Below are 13,491 nucleotides of genomic sequence, written 5' to 3'. Positions count from 1 at the left end.
AATGTACAAATGCGCTTTACATAATTGCTGTATGTATGGAATGTGATGAGTTGTATGAGCCCCTAATAAAATGATTTTTAAAAAAGCATTGGCCACAACATAAATAAATGGCCTTTAAAACTTAGGGGAAGCTGGTCAGCTTTAGTGACGAGAGGAATGCAAATTCAATTTCCCTGTGATACCATTTCTGACCCATCAGATTAGCGAGAAGGTTTGACAACACCGTCCACTGGCAAAGCCATGGGAAAACTGTACAGACACAACAGTGTCGCTGCACACTGCTGGTGCGAGTATAGAACGTCTTGCAGCTAGTAATGATACCCTGGTTCCACAGAGAATGCTCCTTATGCAGAGGAGATATGTGCGTGTGTTGGGGTACAAATGAAGGTAGTATCTGCACCCTATTTGCACAAGCTTTGTGAGACACTGTTATCTGGGCACACACAGACACGTGTAACGAGGAAGAGCAAGCAGGGCACTAGGTCCAGCGGTCGGAGAAGGGAACCCAGGGTTGACCTTCATCTTTCAATTTTCTATAGACCTGACACTTTTCAGAATACGAAGTTGGGGGAAAAGAAAAACACAACAAAACTGCACCAACAACAAAGCCCCACAGGTTTTGAAGTTGTCGGACCTCAGCTGCTGACTGGCCACTGATGAGAACTTGGACAGGTCACTTAATCTCGGTGCCTCGGGCTTCCTCACCTCTGATTAAGATAGTTAGAAGAGTCCTTCACTCAGGTCTGTGGGAACACAACCACATAATGTGTAGATCCAACTCTGGGTCTCTATCTCCCAGAGCAAAAGACTCAACGAGGAAATGAAAGTACAGGACAAATAGTCTACATGAGCCATGGCCTCACGAACCCCAAGACCAGAAGAACCGGATGGTAGCACTGCTGCCTGTTCTGATCAGGGCCACGAGAGACGGATCTGGATAGAACTGAAAGAAAAGGTCGACGATCTCAAATTCCTTTAACAAAAAACAATGGGAAAGAAAAGCCGTCTGGCTGGACTGGTTGAGATTGGGGACTCTCTAAGACTGCTACCCGAGACGCTCTTCAAACCTGGAGGTCACCTTGTAGCGAAACACCAAATGGGATAAAAAAATCAGTCCTGGAGGACCTAATGTCGGGGGTTTAAATGGAGAGAAAATGTTTTGAGAAACTATGTACAAATGCGCTTTACACAATTGACGTGTGTATGGATTGGGATAACAGTTGTATGAGCCCCTAATAAAATGTTAAAAAAGAAAAAGAAAAAGAAAATCAGTCCCGCTGCTGCCACCACCCTTCAGCACTGTGCTCCCTTTTCACCCCCACCCACAAGTCACCTCTGAGACCAAGAGAGCAATGACTGTCAAACAAAGCATATAAGGTGCGGGGAAACAAGATTCATGAAGATGGAACGATTAGAACAGGAATCGTGGCAATGCCCAGACATCACAAAGAGTGTAATTACCATCAGTGAATTTGTGTAGAAATTACTGAATAGGGGCCTACAACTGCTGTGGGAACCTTCACCGAAACACCCAACAAAGTAAGTTTACAATGTTATTTAGCACAACAGCTTGGTGTATGGGAAGTATTCGAGAATGTTTGCTATCATCAACCTGGTCCTGTGACTACCATGTAATACCCATTCAAATGTTTATAGCTCAAATGACACACATTAGGCTAGAGAAGAACTCCACTTATTTCTTAGAGAAAACACACACACACACACACACACACACAAACAAACACTGCCAGCAAGTTGATTCCTACTCACAGCAACCCTATAGGACAGAGTAGAACTGCCCCTGTGGGTTTCTGAGGCTGTCAATTTTGATGGGAGCAGAAAGCCTCATCTTTCTCCTGCAAAGCAGTAGGTGGTTTTTGAACTGCTGACCTTGTGGTTAGCAATGACCAGGATGTAACGTGTAGCCCCCACACATAACCCACCATGCCACCGGAGCTCCTTATAGCAAAAGGGAAGTAAAAGCCAAGGAGACGCTCCTTAAAGAAATTGATCCAAGCCAAAAAGGGAACCCTCGAATCTCCAGAGAGTCTCAATGAAGCCTCTCAAGAACGTGCTGCTTTACTTTTCGCTCGACTTAAAAGAACGGAAACAGAAGTGCATTCAGAAAGCAGCTCAGAGTAAGGGTATAAAAGGCAAACTTTCCAGAAAAACTCCCACACACATACAGTGACAGATAATGTAATAGCCACTGCCCTAAACCAAAAGCAACCTAACTTACTGCCATTGAGTCGACTTCAGCTCCTAGCCCACCTTATGGGTAGAGAACTGCCCCACCTCTACCCCATCCTCCATCCCCCAGGCTCCCAAGGCCGCCGTCTTCCCAGACGCAGACTGCTCTATCTTTCTCCCTAGACATGGTTGGTGTTTTCAAACTGCCAACCTTTTAACTAGCAGCCAAGCAATTCACTACTGTGCGGTTAATGTAACCACTGTGGAAAATGTAAAAAGCAGGGGCAAGCCACCCGATGCCCACCACCAGGAGCCCGGGCAGAGTGAAGTCCGTTCACGCTGTGTGTGCACCTTCGAGCCATCAAAAAGAGGAAGACAGAACTCATAAACTTAGCACAGCCACTAGCAGGCTGAGCGCGACATGAGAACACCACAAGGCATTCAGAGCGTTTGTGAGCATGCAAACGTGTGAACAGGCATCAGCGGGGCTCAGGAAGGACGTATGCCAAGCGCTCCGCGGTGGTTTCCTCTGGTGACGGCGGGAGGGGAATGGGATCGGGCATGGGAACAAAGGGGACCACAACTTCCTCCTGCAGTAATGGTTGCCGTCTTCAAACAAAGAAAAGGGAGACGAAGAAAACATTCAAAACATATTTCCCCCCCCAAGAAACAAACGGATGCTGTTTGTTTGGGGATGAAAAAGGCGAGCAGTTGAACACCCTGACGACCCTAACTGATATCACAGGTGCCCACTATCGAAACTGCCCAATGCTTTGATAAGTATACATTTACCTCCACACAAACCAACCAAGAACCACGCACGGGGCACCGGTACCGGAGGAGCAGACCCAGGATCTAACACTGGCAGGCTCAAAAACATGGATGGAAGAGATTAGGGGCCCAGAAGATGGACCCCAACAGGATGGGAGAAAAATATGGAACCTCAAACTCCCAGGAGGGAAAACAACCCAAAACACACAGTTACTAGACTAATTGAGGCTGAAGGACTCCCCGAGACTCCTGCCCTGAAATCGTCTTCCAGCCTTGACCTGACACTAAGCCTCAGGACCCCTTGTAGCTAACTCGCAGAGGGGTCAGTCAGGACTGTGGCTCCCTGTAAGGATCACCTACAGGTGACCTGACAGTCAACAATGGCTTTCCAACAAAGGTGGGAAAGGATGTGAGGGCAGGGAACCGGAACCGCCACACGATGGGAAATAAGGAGAAGGGCAGGGCCCACATCACTGAACCACCTGACGGGGAGGGGAAACTGCTGACCGGCAGCCCACACTGCTGGCTGCTCCTTCACCCCAGAAGGGGGAAAAGGTGATTTTCTTGTTTGTTTTAATAAACCATTTTATTGGGGGCTCTGACGGCTCTTCTAACAACCCATGCATCCATTGTATCAAGGGCCTTTGTACATATGTTGCCTTTTCAAAACATTTTCTTTCTACTTGAGCCCTTGGTATCAGCTCCTCTTTTGTATCCTGCGATCTTTTTAAAGCACGCCTCATTGGAAATGGATGACAGCAGACAAGTTAGCTTGAAATCTCACATCTTGCCATCTGTTTTCCCTCCCGACCCATTTCAACTTGTGCTAGTGTGTTATTTTCTGCTTTCGTCTATCTGTGTTGTGTTTTGTGGTCACTGACGAGTGTGTTTGTTTGGTTTGGCTTTCTGTGTATGAAGTCCTGGATGAGTTAATCCAGAGACAGTCACCAGAAGAAAGGATAACTAGATGAAACCATAAGGGTTTACAACAGGGGCGGTGGGGTGGCAACAGAGACCCAAGAACAATGGATACAAGAATGAAGCAAATGGTCAGAAATGGATTGTAATGATGACTGTATACTTTTCTTTAAAAATCATTTTATCAGAGGCTCTTACAGATATTACAACAATCCATAAATCAAGTATATCAAGCAAACTTGTACATGTGCTGCCATCGTCATTTTCAAAACATTATCTTTCTACTTGAGCCCTTAGTATCAGCTCTTTTCTCCCTCCCTCCCCTATCCCACCCTCATAAACTCTTGATAAATTATTATTTTTCATATCTTCCATCATCTGCTGTATCCCTTCACCCACATTTCTGTTGTTTGCCCCACCCCCGGGGGGGAGGGAACAGTTACACATCCACAATTGCTTTCAATTCCCCCTTTCTCCCCCTTCTCCCCTCAAGGTGTCAATATTCCCATTATTGCTTCTGAGGGGTGTATCGGTCCTGGCTTCGGCGTGTCTAAAGCTCTCATCTGTACCAATATACATACTCCAGTCTAGCAGGATTTGAGAGGTAGAACTGGGTCATGATAGTGGTGGTGGTGGAGGGGGGAAGCATTAAAGAACTAGAGAAAAGATGTATGTTTCATCGGTGCTACACTACACCCTGACTGGCTCATTTCCTCCTTGTGACCCTTCTGTAAGGGGATGTCCAATTGTCTACAGATAAGCTTTGGGTCTCCCCTCCGACCCTTCTCCTTCACAATGATATAATTGCTTGTTTTTGATCTTCTGATACCTGATCCCATGGACACCTAGTGATCACACAGGCTGGTGTGCTTCTTCCATGTGGGCCTTTGTTGTTTCCCTGCTAGATGGCCGTTTGTTTAACTTCAAGCCTGTAAGACCCAAGATGCTGCATTTTTAATTGCCAGGCACCGTCAGCTTTCTTTACCACATTTGCTTATGCACCTGCTTTGTCTTCAGTGATCCTGACAGGAAGGTGTCACGACTGTGGCACCTCTTTGTAAGATATTTCAACCATTGGATTGTATCACACAGAGTACATGTCAAAATGGCTTAAAATAAAAAAAGAATGCCTAAGACCTGTTCCACCTCATCCTCAGTGGGGTCTCGTGGGGAGAAAAATGACCCACACACACACACACACCACCATCATATGCCCCTTCTCCTAAGCTTCCTCCCAGGCCACTCTCCTGACAGTGGGCTGAATCAAGTCCTATCTGTGGCCGGTGCTTGGGGAATGGCCTCTTAGCAGCATAGCAGAAGGGCCTTCAAACGTCCCCTGAGGACAGGCTTGTACCTGGGCGACTGCACCATTTTCCACCTGGCAGACACTCACAAGGTTCTCTCTCCAACTTCCAACTTACCGAACGGAAAGTGTGAAGTCTCCAGGGTTACTCTTACTGGGCCTCGCCAAAAAACTGCCATCCACGCCTCTTGTCAGCAGTAGGTTTTCTGCCTCCACACCGGTGATATTTGGGTGAAACCACCTAGAAAGACAGAAAGACAGAGATGAATGAAAGCCAAAGGCCTCTGTCACCACCCTCTCCCAGGCCATCACTGCCAACATGCCTGGAAGCAGCTGAGAAAATGCAAATCAAGGTCTTCCCTGGCCTGCCCCACTCTACCCCTTGGTTGCCACCCTCTGCCACCTTCTCCAGAGAAGAGGCCTGCGGCTCAGCATGCCAGCACAGGGCTGGGGGCATGGCGGGCAGGGGCACGGGCTGGGCTGTTAGACCAGTGCACTTAGTGGGGCCAGGCCCAAAGAGGCAGTTCTTGGAGTCAGGAGGCTGAAGAGATGGAGTGGGGCTGAACAAATAAGAAAAGAATTCAACCATGTATAGATAAAAGCAAATCTTACGGAAGAAAACACAGAGAGGAAGAGGCCCAGCACAAACCCTGCGAAGTCAGGTAGGCCTTTGGAGATAATAGGATGAACTACCGTTTTTTCAGACATAAAGAGTTAAATATGTGTACAGATACTCAAAACTCACTGCCATCGATTTCATGCCAACTCACAGCGATGCTCTAGGGCAGGGGAGACCTGCCCCTGTGAATTTGTGAGACTGTAACTCTTTACGGGAGTAGAGAGCCTCGTCTTTCTCCCAAGGAATGGCTTGGTGGTTTCAAACTGCTGACCTGCAGTTAGCACAGCCCAACGCATAACCACCAGGCCACCAGAGCTCCTCTATGTACACAAATGTTTATGTGTATATGTTCACATACGAATGGACACAGAACAACCAGAATAGAACTCATGAGAATGGTCACGCCTTTTAAAGAAGGAACCCAATATGTCATCGAACGACTCGTATAGAAATTATCCATGAAAATGTGTGGGTGCGCATAAACATGTGTACACACTGATGCGTGCACACGCACTCTCTCACACGCACACATTCACACTTACTAGCTGTCTTCTAAAAGGATGTGGCACAATGCTGCCCAGTCACCAGCACACCTAACAGCCTTTACCTAAGTTTCTAAAGGCCATTCTTCATTGACAGAACCTGAGCTCCCTGGGGAATGACTGCTCCCAGGCCTGGGATGATAAAAGAAGATGGGCTTGGAACATCTTCCTGAGCCAGAGCAAGAGCCGGTTCCGTAATCCCGAGAATGTGTCAGAAGGGCACAGAAACTGGCTTTCAGGGCTGCCAGTGGCCCAAAGTGGAGTCATTTGAACCTCAAAATAAACCCTGAGTAGCAGGTTGTAGTATGCAACCTTTTGAGGAAAACAGATGCCTAAATCCATGCAGATATTGAATTTTAAGTTAATTTTAAAATACACAGGGAAAGGAGGAAAGCGCCTTGTAGTAGAATAACAAACAATGAAATGTAAAAAAAAGAGATGTAATTTGAACATCACGCTTGGCAACCATCATATATATAAATAAAACCCACTCACTGCACAATGCCAACTCCTAGCGACTCCACAGGACAGTGTAGAACTTTCTTCCACAGAGCGGCTGGTGGTTCTGAACTGCAGACCTTGCTGATTGCAGTGGAACACATAACCACTACACAACCAGGGCTCCTTATCATAGCGATAGTTAGGCAAAACTCATCAATGGGTTCTAAAACTAGGGACAGGATGTGTACATTGGTGGAAAGCATCTCCCCCACAGAATGCCTATTAATTCCACATTAATAAGTAAAGAAACAATGAACTCTACACTAGAGACATTTGACAGATAACATTTAGACCATGTGATAAAAGTTAAAACCACCACCAATGGGTTAAAATTGACATCTTGTGCCTCTTAACCTAATGTGCTGAGAAAGGTGTCCTTTCTGAGATAACAAAAACTCACTGCTATTAAGTCAATTCCAACTCATAGCGACCCTATAAGACAGAGTAGAACTGCCAAGAATTTCCAATACTGTAAAACTTGACAGGGGCTGATAGCCTCATCTTTCACCCGAGGAGAGGCAAGTGGGTTTGAACTGCTGATTTTGTGGTTAGCAGCCCATCTTGCAGCCCACTGTGCATCAATATGATTCTTAAATCTAACACTGAGACGCATCGGATACACTCAGCCTCTCTACAAAGTAACTGCCCTGTACTCTTTAAAAATTCGAACCCAAGACAGGAAGGCGGTAGGGAGCTGTGAGGATGAGAGGCCACTAGTGAGATAGAGTCAATCACACAAGGCGTGAGCCTGGGTTATATTCTAGGGCAGGAGGACCGTGCCAGGGAAGGAAGACAGTCTGTTGTTGTTTTGTCCTTGGCCAAAAAGGACGTTACTGAAGCCATTTAAAAGGTGTTGATTTGGATGCATGCACGATGGTTATGCCGCTTCTTGAGGGGTGACGCGCTGAAGCATTTACACACACGTGAGCAGCTCCCGTGGCACAAATGGCCCAGCTGCTAATGGAGAGAGTTGGCAGCGCAAACCCACCCGCCGAGCTATGGGAAGACGACCTGGTGATGGGCTTCCACAAAGAGGGTCCAGAACCCCCAGGGGGCAGCTCTACTCTGTCCCATGGGGGGTCTCTGACTTCAAAGACCACTCAACAGCACCCAGTAACAACCTCCCTGCAGGCAGAGGGCGGGGAGGAAGAGACTGGGGAGGGGCCCGGGAGACAGAGACAAGGAAGATGTGGTTAAACTGACACCAATGAACAAATCGAGATTAAAAAAAGAATCAGAAATTCCTTGTACTACTCTTGTAGCTGTCCTACAATGTTGAAATCGCTACAAAGAGAAGGCTCACAAAGACACACAAGTGACACAATCCACTGTGTGTGTGTTGGGGGTGGGGGTGTCACTGGCTTCAGAGGCATCCTCTCTGGTTCCCGGCAGGAGGGTTTCCTTGATGGCATCTAAAAGCCACCAAGATTCATGGCCAGGGAAATTACTAAAGCCAAATTATGCTGGACCTTTAAATGGCAGCAGGAATAGAAGTCACTCCTGAACCGTGCGGACACAGACAGCTCAATGAACTTTCAGAGCCTGCTCAACAAATATGGGTCCAATTAAAGCATTTAACAAGGAGGTGGAGAGAGAGCTCGGTCCTCAATCACGCATTATGGATGTGGAAAGCAATAAGATGAGGAAATGCGCAGCTAATGGCCCCCATGAATAACCCACCTCCTTTGTCAAGAGACCAGAACTAGCTACCCAACTACAATCACTGCAATTACTGAACATTTAGATCAACGAGTCTATAAAAAAACTCCTGATCAAAAGGCGGAGACACACACACACACACACACACACCACCCACCACCACTCCTGTAATTGGGCTGGGCGGAGCGAGGCTTTGTAGTAAGCTTTTCCCAGCTAGGCGAGCATTGAGCAACTTGCTCTGAGTTCGTGCACCCAGTGGCATCACCTGGGAAGGTTCTCGTCATAGTGAATTTTTTTGTAAAAGCAGTTTCGCTCAAACTTCGTTTTGTTTTGTTTTTAATCATTTGGGGGGGGGGCATACAATTTTTATCACAATCAATACATACATCCATTGTGTCGAGCACATTTGTACATTTGTTGCCATCATCATTCTCAAAACATTTGCCTTCTACTTGAGCCCTTAATATTGGCTCATTTTCCCCCTCCCTCCCCACTCCCTCCCCTCATGAACCCTTCATAATTCATAAATTTTGTCATATGTTACACTGTCTGACACCTCCCCTCGCCCACTTCTCTGCTGTCCATCCCCCAGGGATGAGGCTATACGTAGATTCTTGTAATCGGTTCCCCCTTTCTACTCCACAATCCCTCCACCCTCCAGGCATCACCACTCTCACTACTGGTCCTGAAGGGGTCATCTGTCCTGGATTCCCTCAAACCTCGTTTTTTGTGATGGCTGATTTAAGAGAACAGTGTATAGCTGTGGAATTTTGCTTCCTGCTCAGGGAAAAATGCTGTAGAAACTGTTGTGATTTTGAGCACAGCTTACAAGGGCGGTGCTATGGGAAAAACAAGTGTCTGAGTGGTTTTCTCCTCTCAAGAAAGTTGAAATGTCGATTGATGGCAAACCTAGTTGTGGACATCCATCAACTTCCCAAATGGACAAAAATGTCAACTTGACTCACAATGCATTTGGAGTTTGTTCCACCAGGTCAGACTGTTAACTGAGCTTTCTAGTTAGAGGTTCTGAAAAGATTGGGTAGTAATGGGCAAAAATGAAATAAATGTATTTTTTAATAAAAATAAATAAATAAAATAAGAATTGTGACAATGACCAAAAAAAAAGGATTGGGTAACAGTGTGCAGCAAAAAGGCCTGATTTGTAAAAAATGAGGACCTAATGCCGGGGGCTTAAGTGGAGAGGAAATGTTTTGAGAATGATGAGGTCAATGAATGTACAAATGTGCTTTACACAACTGATGTATGTATGGATTGTGATAAGAGTTGTATCACAACTCATAAAACGATTTTAAAAAAAAAAAGAAAGACTTGGGGAAAAAAACAACAACAAAAAGGCCTGATTTGTGGCAGATGGGGACTGGTTCTGCCACCACGACAACACACCTGCTCACGCAGCAATCTCAGTGCACCAGTTTTGGGCACAAAACAAGCATGCCTCTCTTAGACCACGCACCTTACTCACCAGACCTTGCCCCGTGTGACTTTTTTGTTTCCGAAAATGAAGAGGGACGTGAAAGGGCAGCAATCTGATGACGCAGAAGAGTTGAAGAAAAAAAATGAGGGAGGTGCTGTCAGCCATCCAAACAGATGAGTTTGAAAAAAGTGATTCCAAGAATGCAATCGCACATTTGACAAATGCATTAAGTGTGATGGAGAGGACTTTAAAGGTGATACGGATGTTTTGTAAAAAAAAAAAACAACTTGAATACATAGCTTTGAAAACAAAATCCGGATTATTTTGGTACCCCACCCCCGCCTTGGTATATATCCATAATCAACACATAATAAATAAATAAATAAACTGTAATAAATATCATAGGCTTCATGGTAGCACGAAGCTACATAGTAGACTGAGGAGGGGCTCCTTCTCGGATCGCCACCTGGGCAGTACTACGGACTGGCTGTGACCTAGGCAAGTTAGGTTACCTCTGTTGGCTTCAGCATCCTTCATGCACAGCAGACATGGCTAGTTCTGACCTCACAGGTTCTGTTCAGGTTAAACTCAAAAGCACAGACAAGCACTTGAGAAGACACAGAATCTAAGTGAAGAGTGGGGAGACCATAGGAGCACAGATGGGGAGAAGGCATGTATGGTCATCACCATGGTCAGCACACTGTCCACTTAACTCCAGCTCAAGGGTGCATGTTTTGTTGTGTATCTATTGGCCCTAAACAATTTTGAAAAGGTCTTATTAAATTCATTTGCCCAACAAACAAAGAGACAGCCTGTGGTAGTTACACAATCTGGTGTCAATTTGAGGATTATGAGTGAAGGGGTGGAGTCTGGCCTGTCAATCAGATCATAGCCAATGAGGCCTCTGTGTGGGCATGGCCTTCTCCTGAGGATTCTGGGAATTCCGGTATTCTTTCTTGGAGGCGGGAGACTGGCTCTCAAGACATCCCTGTGGAGAAGAGCCATACCTCTGGAGCTGGAGGACCCACGTAGAGACCCTTGCCAGCGCTGAGATGCTTACAACGCCACTGGATCCACAAGACTTCGCACCCACTGACCTGTGATCTCCCTTCATTCGGGATCACTGCATGTGTTTCATAAGTCTGAAGAGAGCTTTATCGATTGGTATCGGACAAATGGGCTAATATCAAACTTATGGACTTGATCTGGACTGGGCTGGGATGTTTTCTCAATTGCTCTTGTATATAAAGCTCTTTCTCACACACATATGAGTGTCTATGAATTTGTTTCTCTATTCTACCCAGACTCACATACCACCTTTCACTGGCAAGGTGGCAGGGCACTGGGGCCTATCGGTGAACAAAATAAAGTCCCTTCCTCACGTAGCTCCCTCTATAGTGGGAGGAGACACAGCAAGGAGCTCCCGTGTGAATCAGCTGTCAGGTGGTGATAAATGCTGCAAAGAAGCCTGAAGCAGGGGCAGAGGACAGGGAGTGAGGTAGATACTATTTATACAGGGTGACTGAGGAAGGCTTCTGGGAGAAGGTAACCTATGACCAGAGACCTGGAAGAAGTGAGGCAACAACAAACTGAGAGGAAGCAGCAAGATCAAGGGCACAGAGCTGGAGCCGTAATCGGCAGGTCCAAGCATGCAGGAGGCCAGCGTGGCTGCTCCACAGAGGGAGACAAGAAAGATGGGGGAGCCAAAGAGCGGAAGTAACGAAAGGCCAGATCACCCAGGGGCTCGGCAATCGATGTAAGAGCGGGAGCTTTTCTTGGATGGGCTGGAGAACAGAACTGGAGGGTTTGACCGGACTTTGAGTTCTAACTAATCCTTGAGGTGACTGTGTGAGAGCAATGATATAAGTGCATGGATCAGCACAAGAGACCGTGACAACCCAAGGCAAGAGACTACGGTGCCGTGGACTGAGGTGGTAACAGCTCAGGTAGAGATGAACAATCTATTACCAGGAGCATTTGTTGAGGGCCCTGGTAGCAGATTGGTTATGTGGTTGCGATTCTAAGGTCCACAGTTTGAAACCACCAGCAGTTCTCAGGAGAAAGATGGGGCTTTCTACTCCTGTGAACGGTCAGTCTCGAAACCTCACCGGGGCAGTCCTACCCTGTCCTATAGGGTCGCTATGAGTTGGAAACAACTTGATGGCACTGAGTGAGGAGCGTCTTATACTTGTCATGTGCCACTGGGTTATTCCAAGCAGTTGCCCCATGTGACAAAACAGAACTGCCCCACAAGGTTTCCTTGGCCTCCTAGTTAGAGGACTCGATGGCCAGGTCTTTTCTCCCGTGCAGCCACCCCCGGACTTTCCATTTGCACCCGAGTGTTTTAACCTTTGTGCCACCAGGGCCACTATTTCGAAGGTTGCTAAGAGGATTTTCTAGGGGCCTGGTTAGCCGTGGACTGCTAACTGCAAGGTTGTTGGTTCAACCCCACTAGCCCCTGGTCTCTCCTAGGGAGAAAGATTTCTTGAAAATCAGAAACCCTATTATAGGGTCTGGAATCAACCAGATACAATGGATTTGGTTTTGTTTAAAACAAGGCTTGCTCATGGATTTCATATGGGGAGGGAGGGGCAGGAGGTGAGGAGGAGGGAGGGAAACAAAGAATGAAGTAGGAAGATTAGAGGTCCCACATCTCACTCACTGCCATCGGTCGATGCCCATTCGGTGACCCACCCCCACCCCCCTGTGGGTTTCTGAGACCATTAACTATTTATAGGAATAAATAGGGACCAGCTGGTGGTTTTGAACTGCCAACCACTCCATCGCTGCCCAACACTTGTATATGAACCGCTTTCTTATATACATATGAGTGTCTATGGATTTGTTTCTCTAGGCTCCCCAGACTAACACAGTGGCATAGGGGTTACAAGTTAGGCTATTAACTTCAAGGTCAGTCGCTCAAAAGCACCAGCTGCTCCACAGAAGATGGGGCTTTCTACTCCCATAAAGAGTAACAGTCTGGGAAACCCACAGGGGCAGATCTACCCTGTCCTATAGGGTCACTCTGAGTTAGCAGTGACTCCATGACAGTGAGGTTTTTTTATACCTGAGAGAAAAACCACCCGGCTCCAATCAGAAGGATTAAATACTGGTTGGTCTTTGACTCCCAATGACCAGGAGCTTTTGCCCAGGGAAACCTCAACCTCCGTTGAGTTGATAAAGATATGGCATTCTGGTAACCATAGTTTTGCATTCAATATGGTTACTTAAGGTCTGCAATTAAAAATAATAAAATAGAAACAGACCGTATCACAGCCACCTGGATCTGGGGTTCTGACCTGTACCCCCAATGTGCTAGGGACTCAAAGAGGGCTTCCAGCTATTTACAACTTCTCCAAAAGTACAATGGGCCTCTGACATCAACCCTGCATTTGTATACCTACAGAAGAGACTTAAAACGTCAAATCGCTTTTGCTAGAGCATGGTGTTGTCGAATTCGTGTGGTCACATGATCAGTAAATGGAAGTCTACAGTTCTGAATGGCTTTTAGGTAACAAATGCAGACGTAGGGACCAAATATTTCAGCATATTC

General features: G+C 46.5%; 1 protein-coding gene across 1 annotated transcript in view; it reads right to left on the bottom strand.

Annotated features, from left to right (window-relative positions):
- PTPN11 (protein tyrosine phosphatase non-receptor type 11) overlaps nt 1–13,491 on the bottom strand; it is an 81,677-nt gene that overhangs the window by 60,610 nt on the left and 7,576 nt on the right. Inside the window, exon 2 of the mRNA XM_004709659.3 lies at nt 5,301–5,423. Within this exon, the coding sequence (XP_004709716.3) occupies nt 5,301–5,423 (123 nt within the window). The remainder of the gene's footprint in view (nt 1–5,300; nt 5,424–13,491) is intronic.

This window comes from Echinops telfairi, unplaced genomic scaffold (assembly GCF_000313985.2).
Source record: "Echinops telfairi isolate 266 unplaced genomic scaffold, ASM31398v2 ScPeMD7_7412;HRSCAF=8450, whole genome shotgun sequence".
Classification (NCBI taxonomy): Eukaryota; Metazoa; Chordata; class Mammalia; order Afrosoricida; family Tenrecidae; genus Echinops; species Echinops telfairi.
The sequence above is the reverse complement of the archived record's forward strand: the minus strand, read 5'-3'. Positions and strand labels throughout refer to the sequence as shown.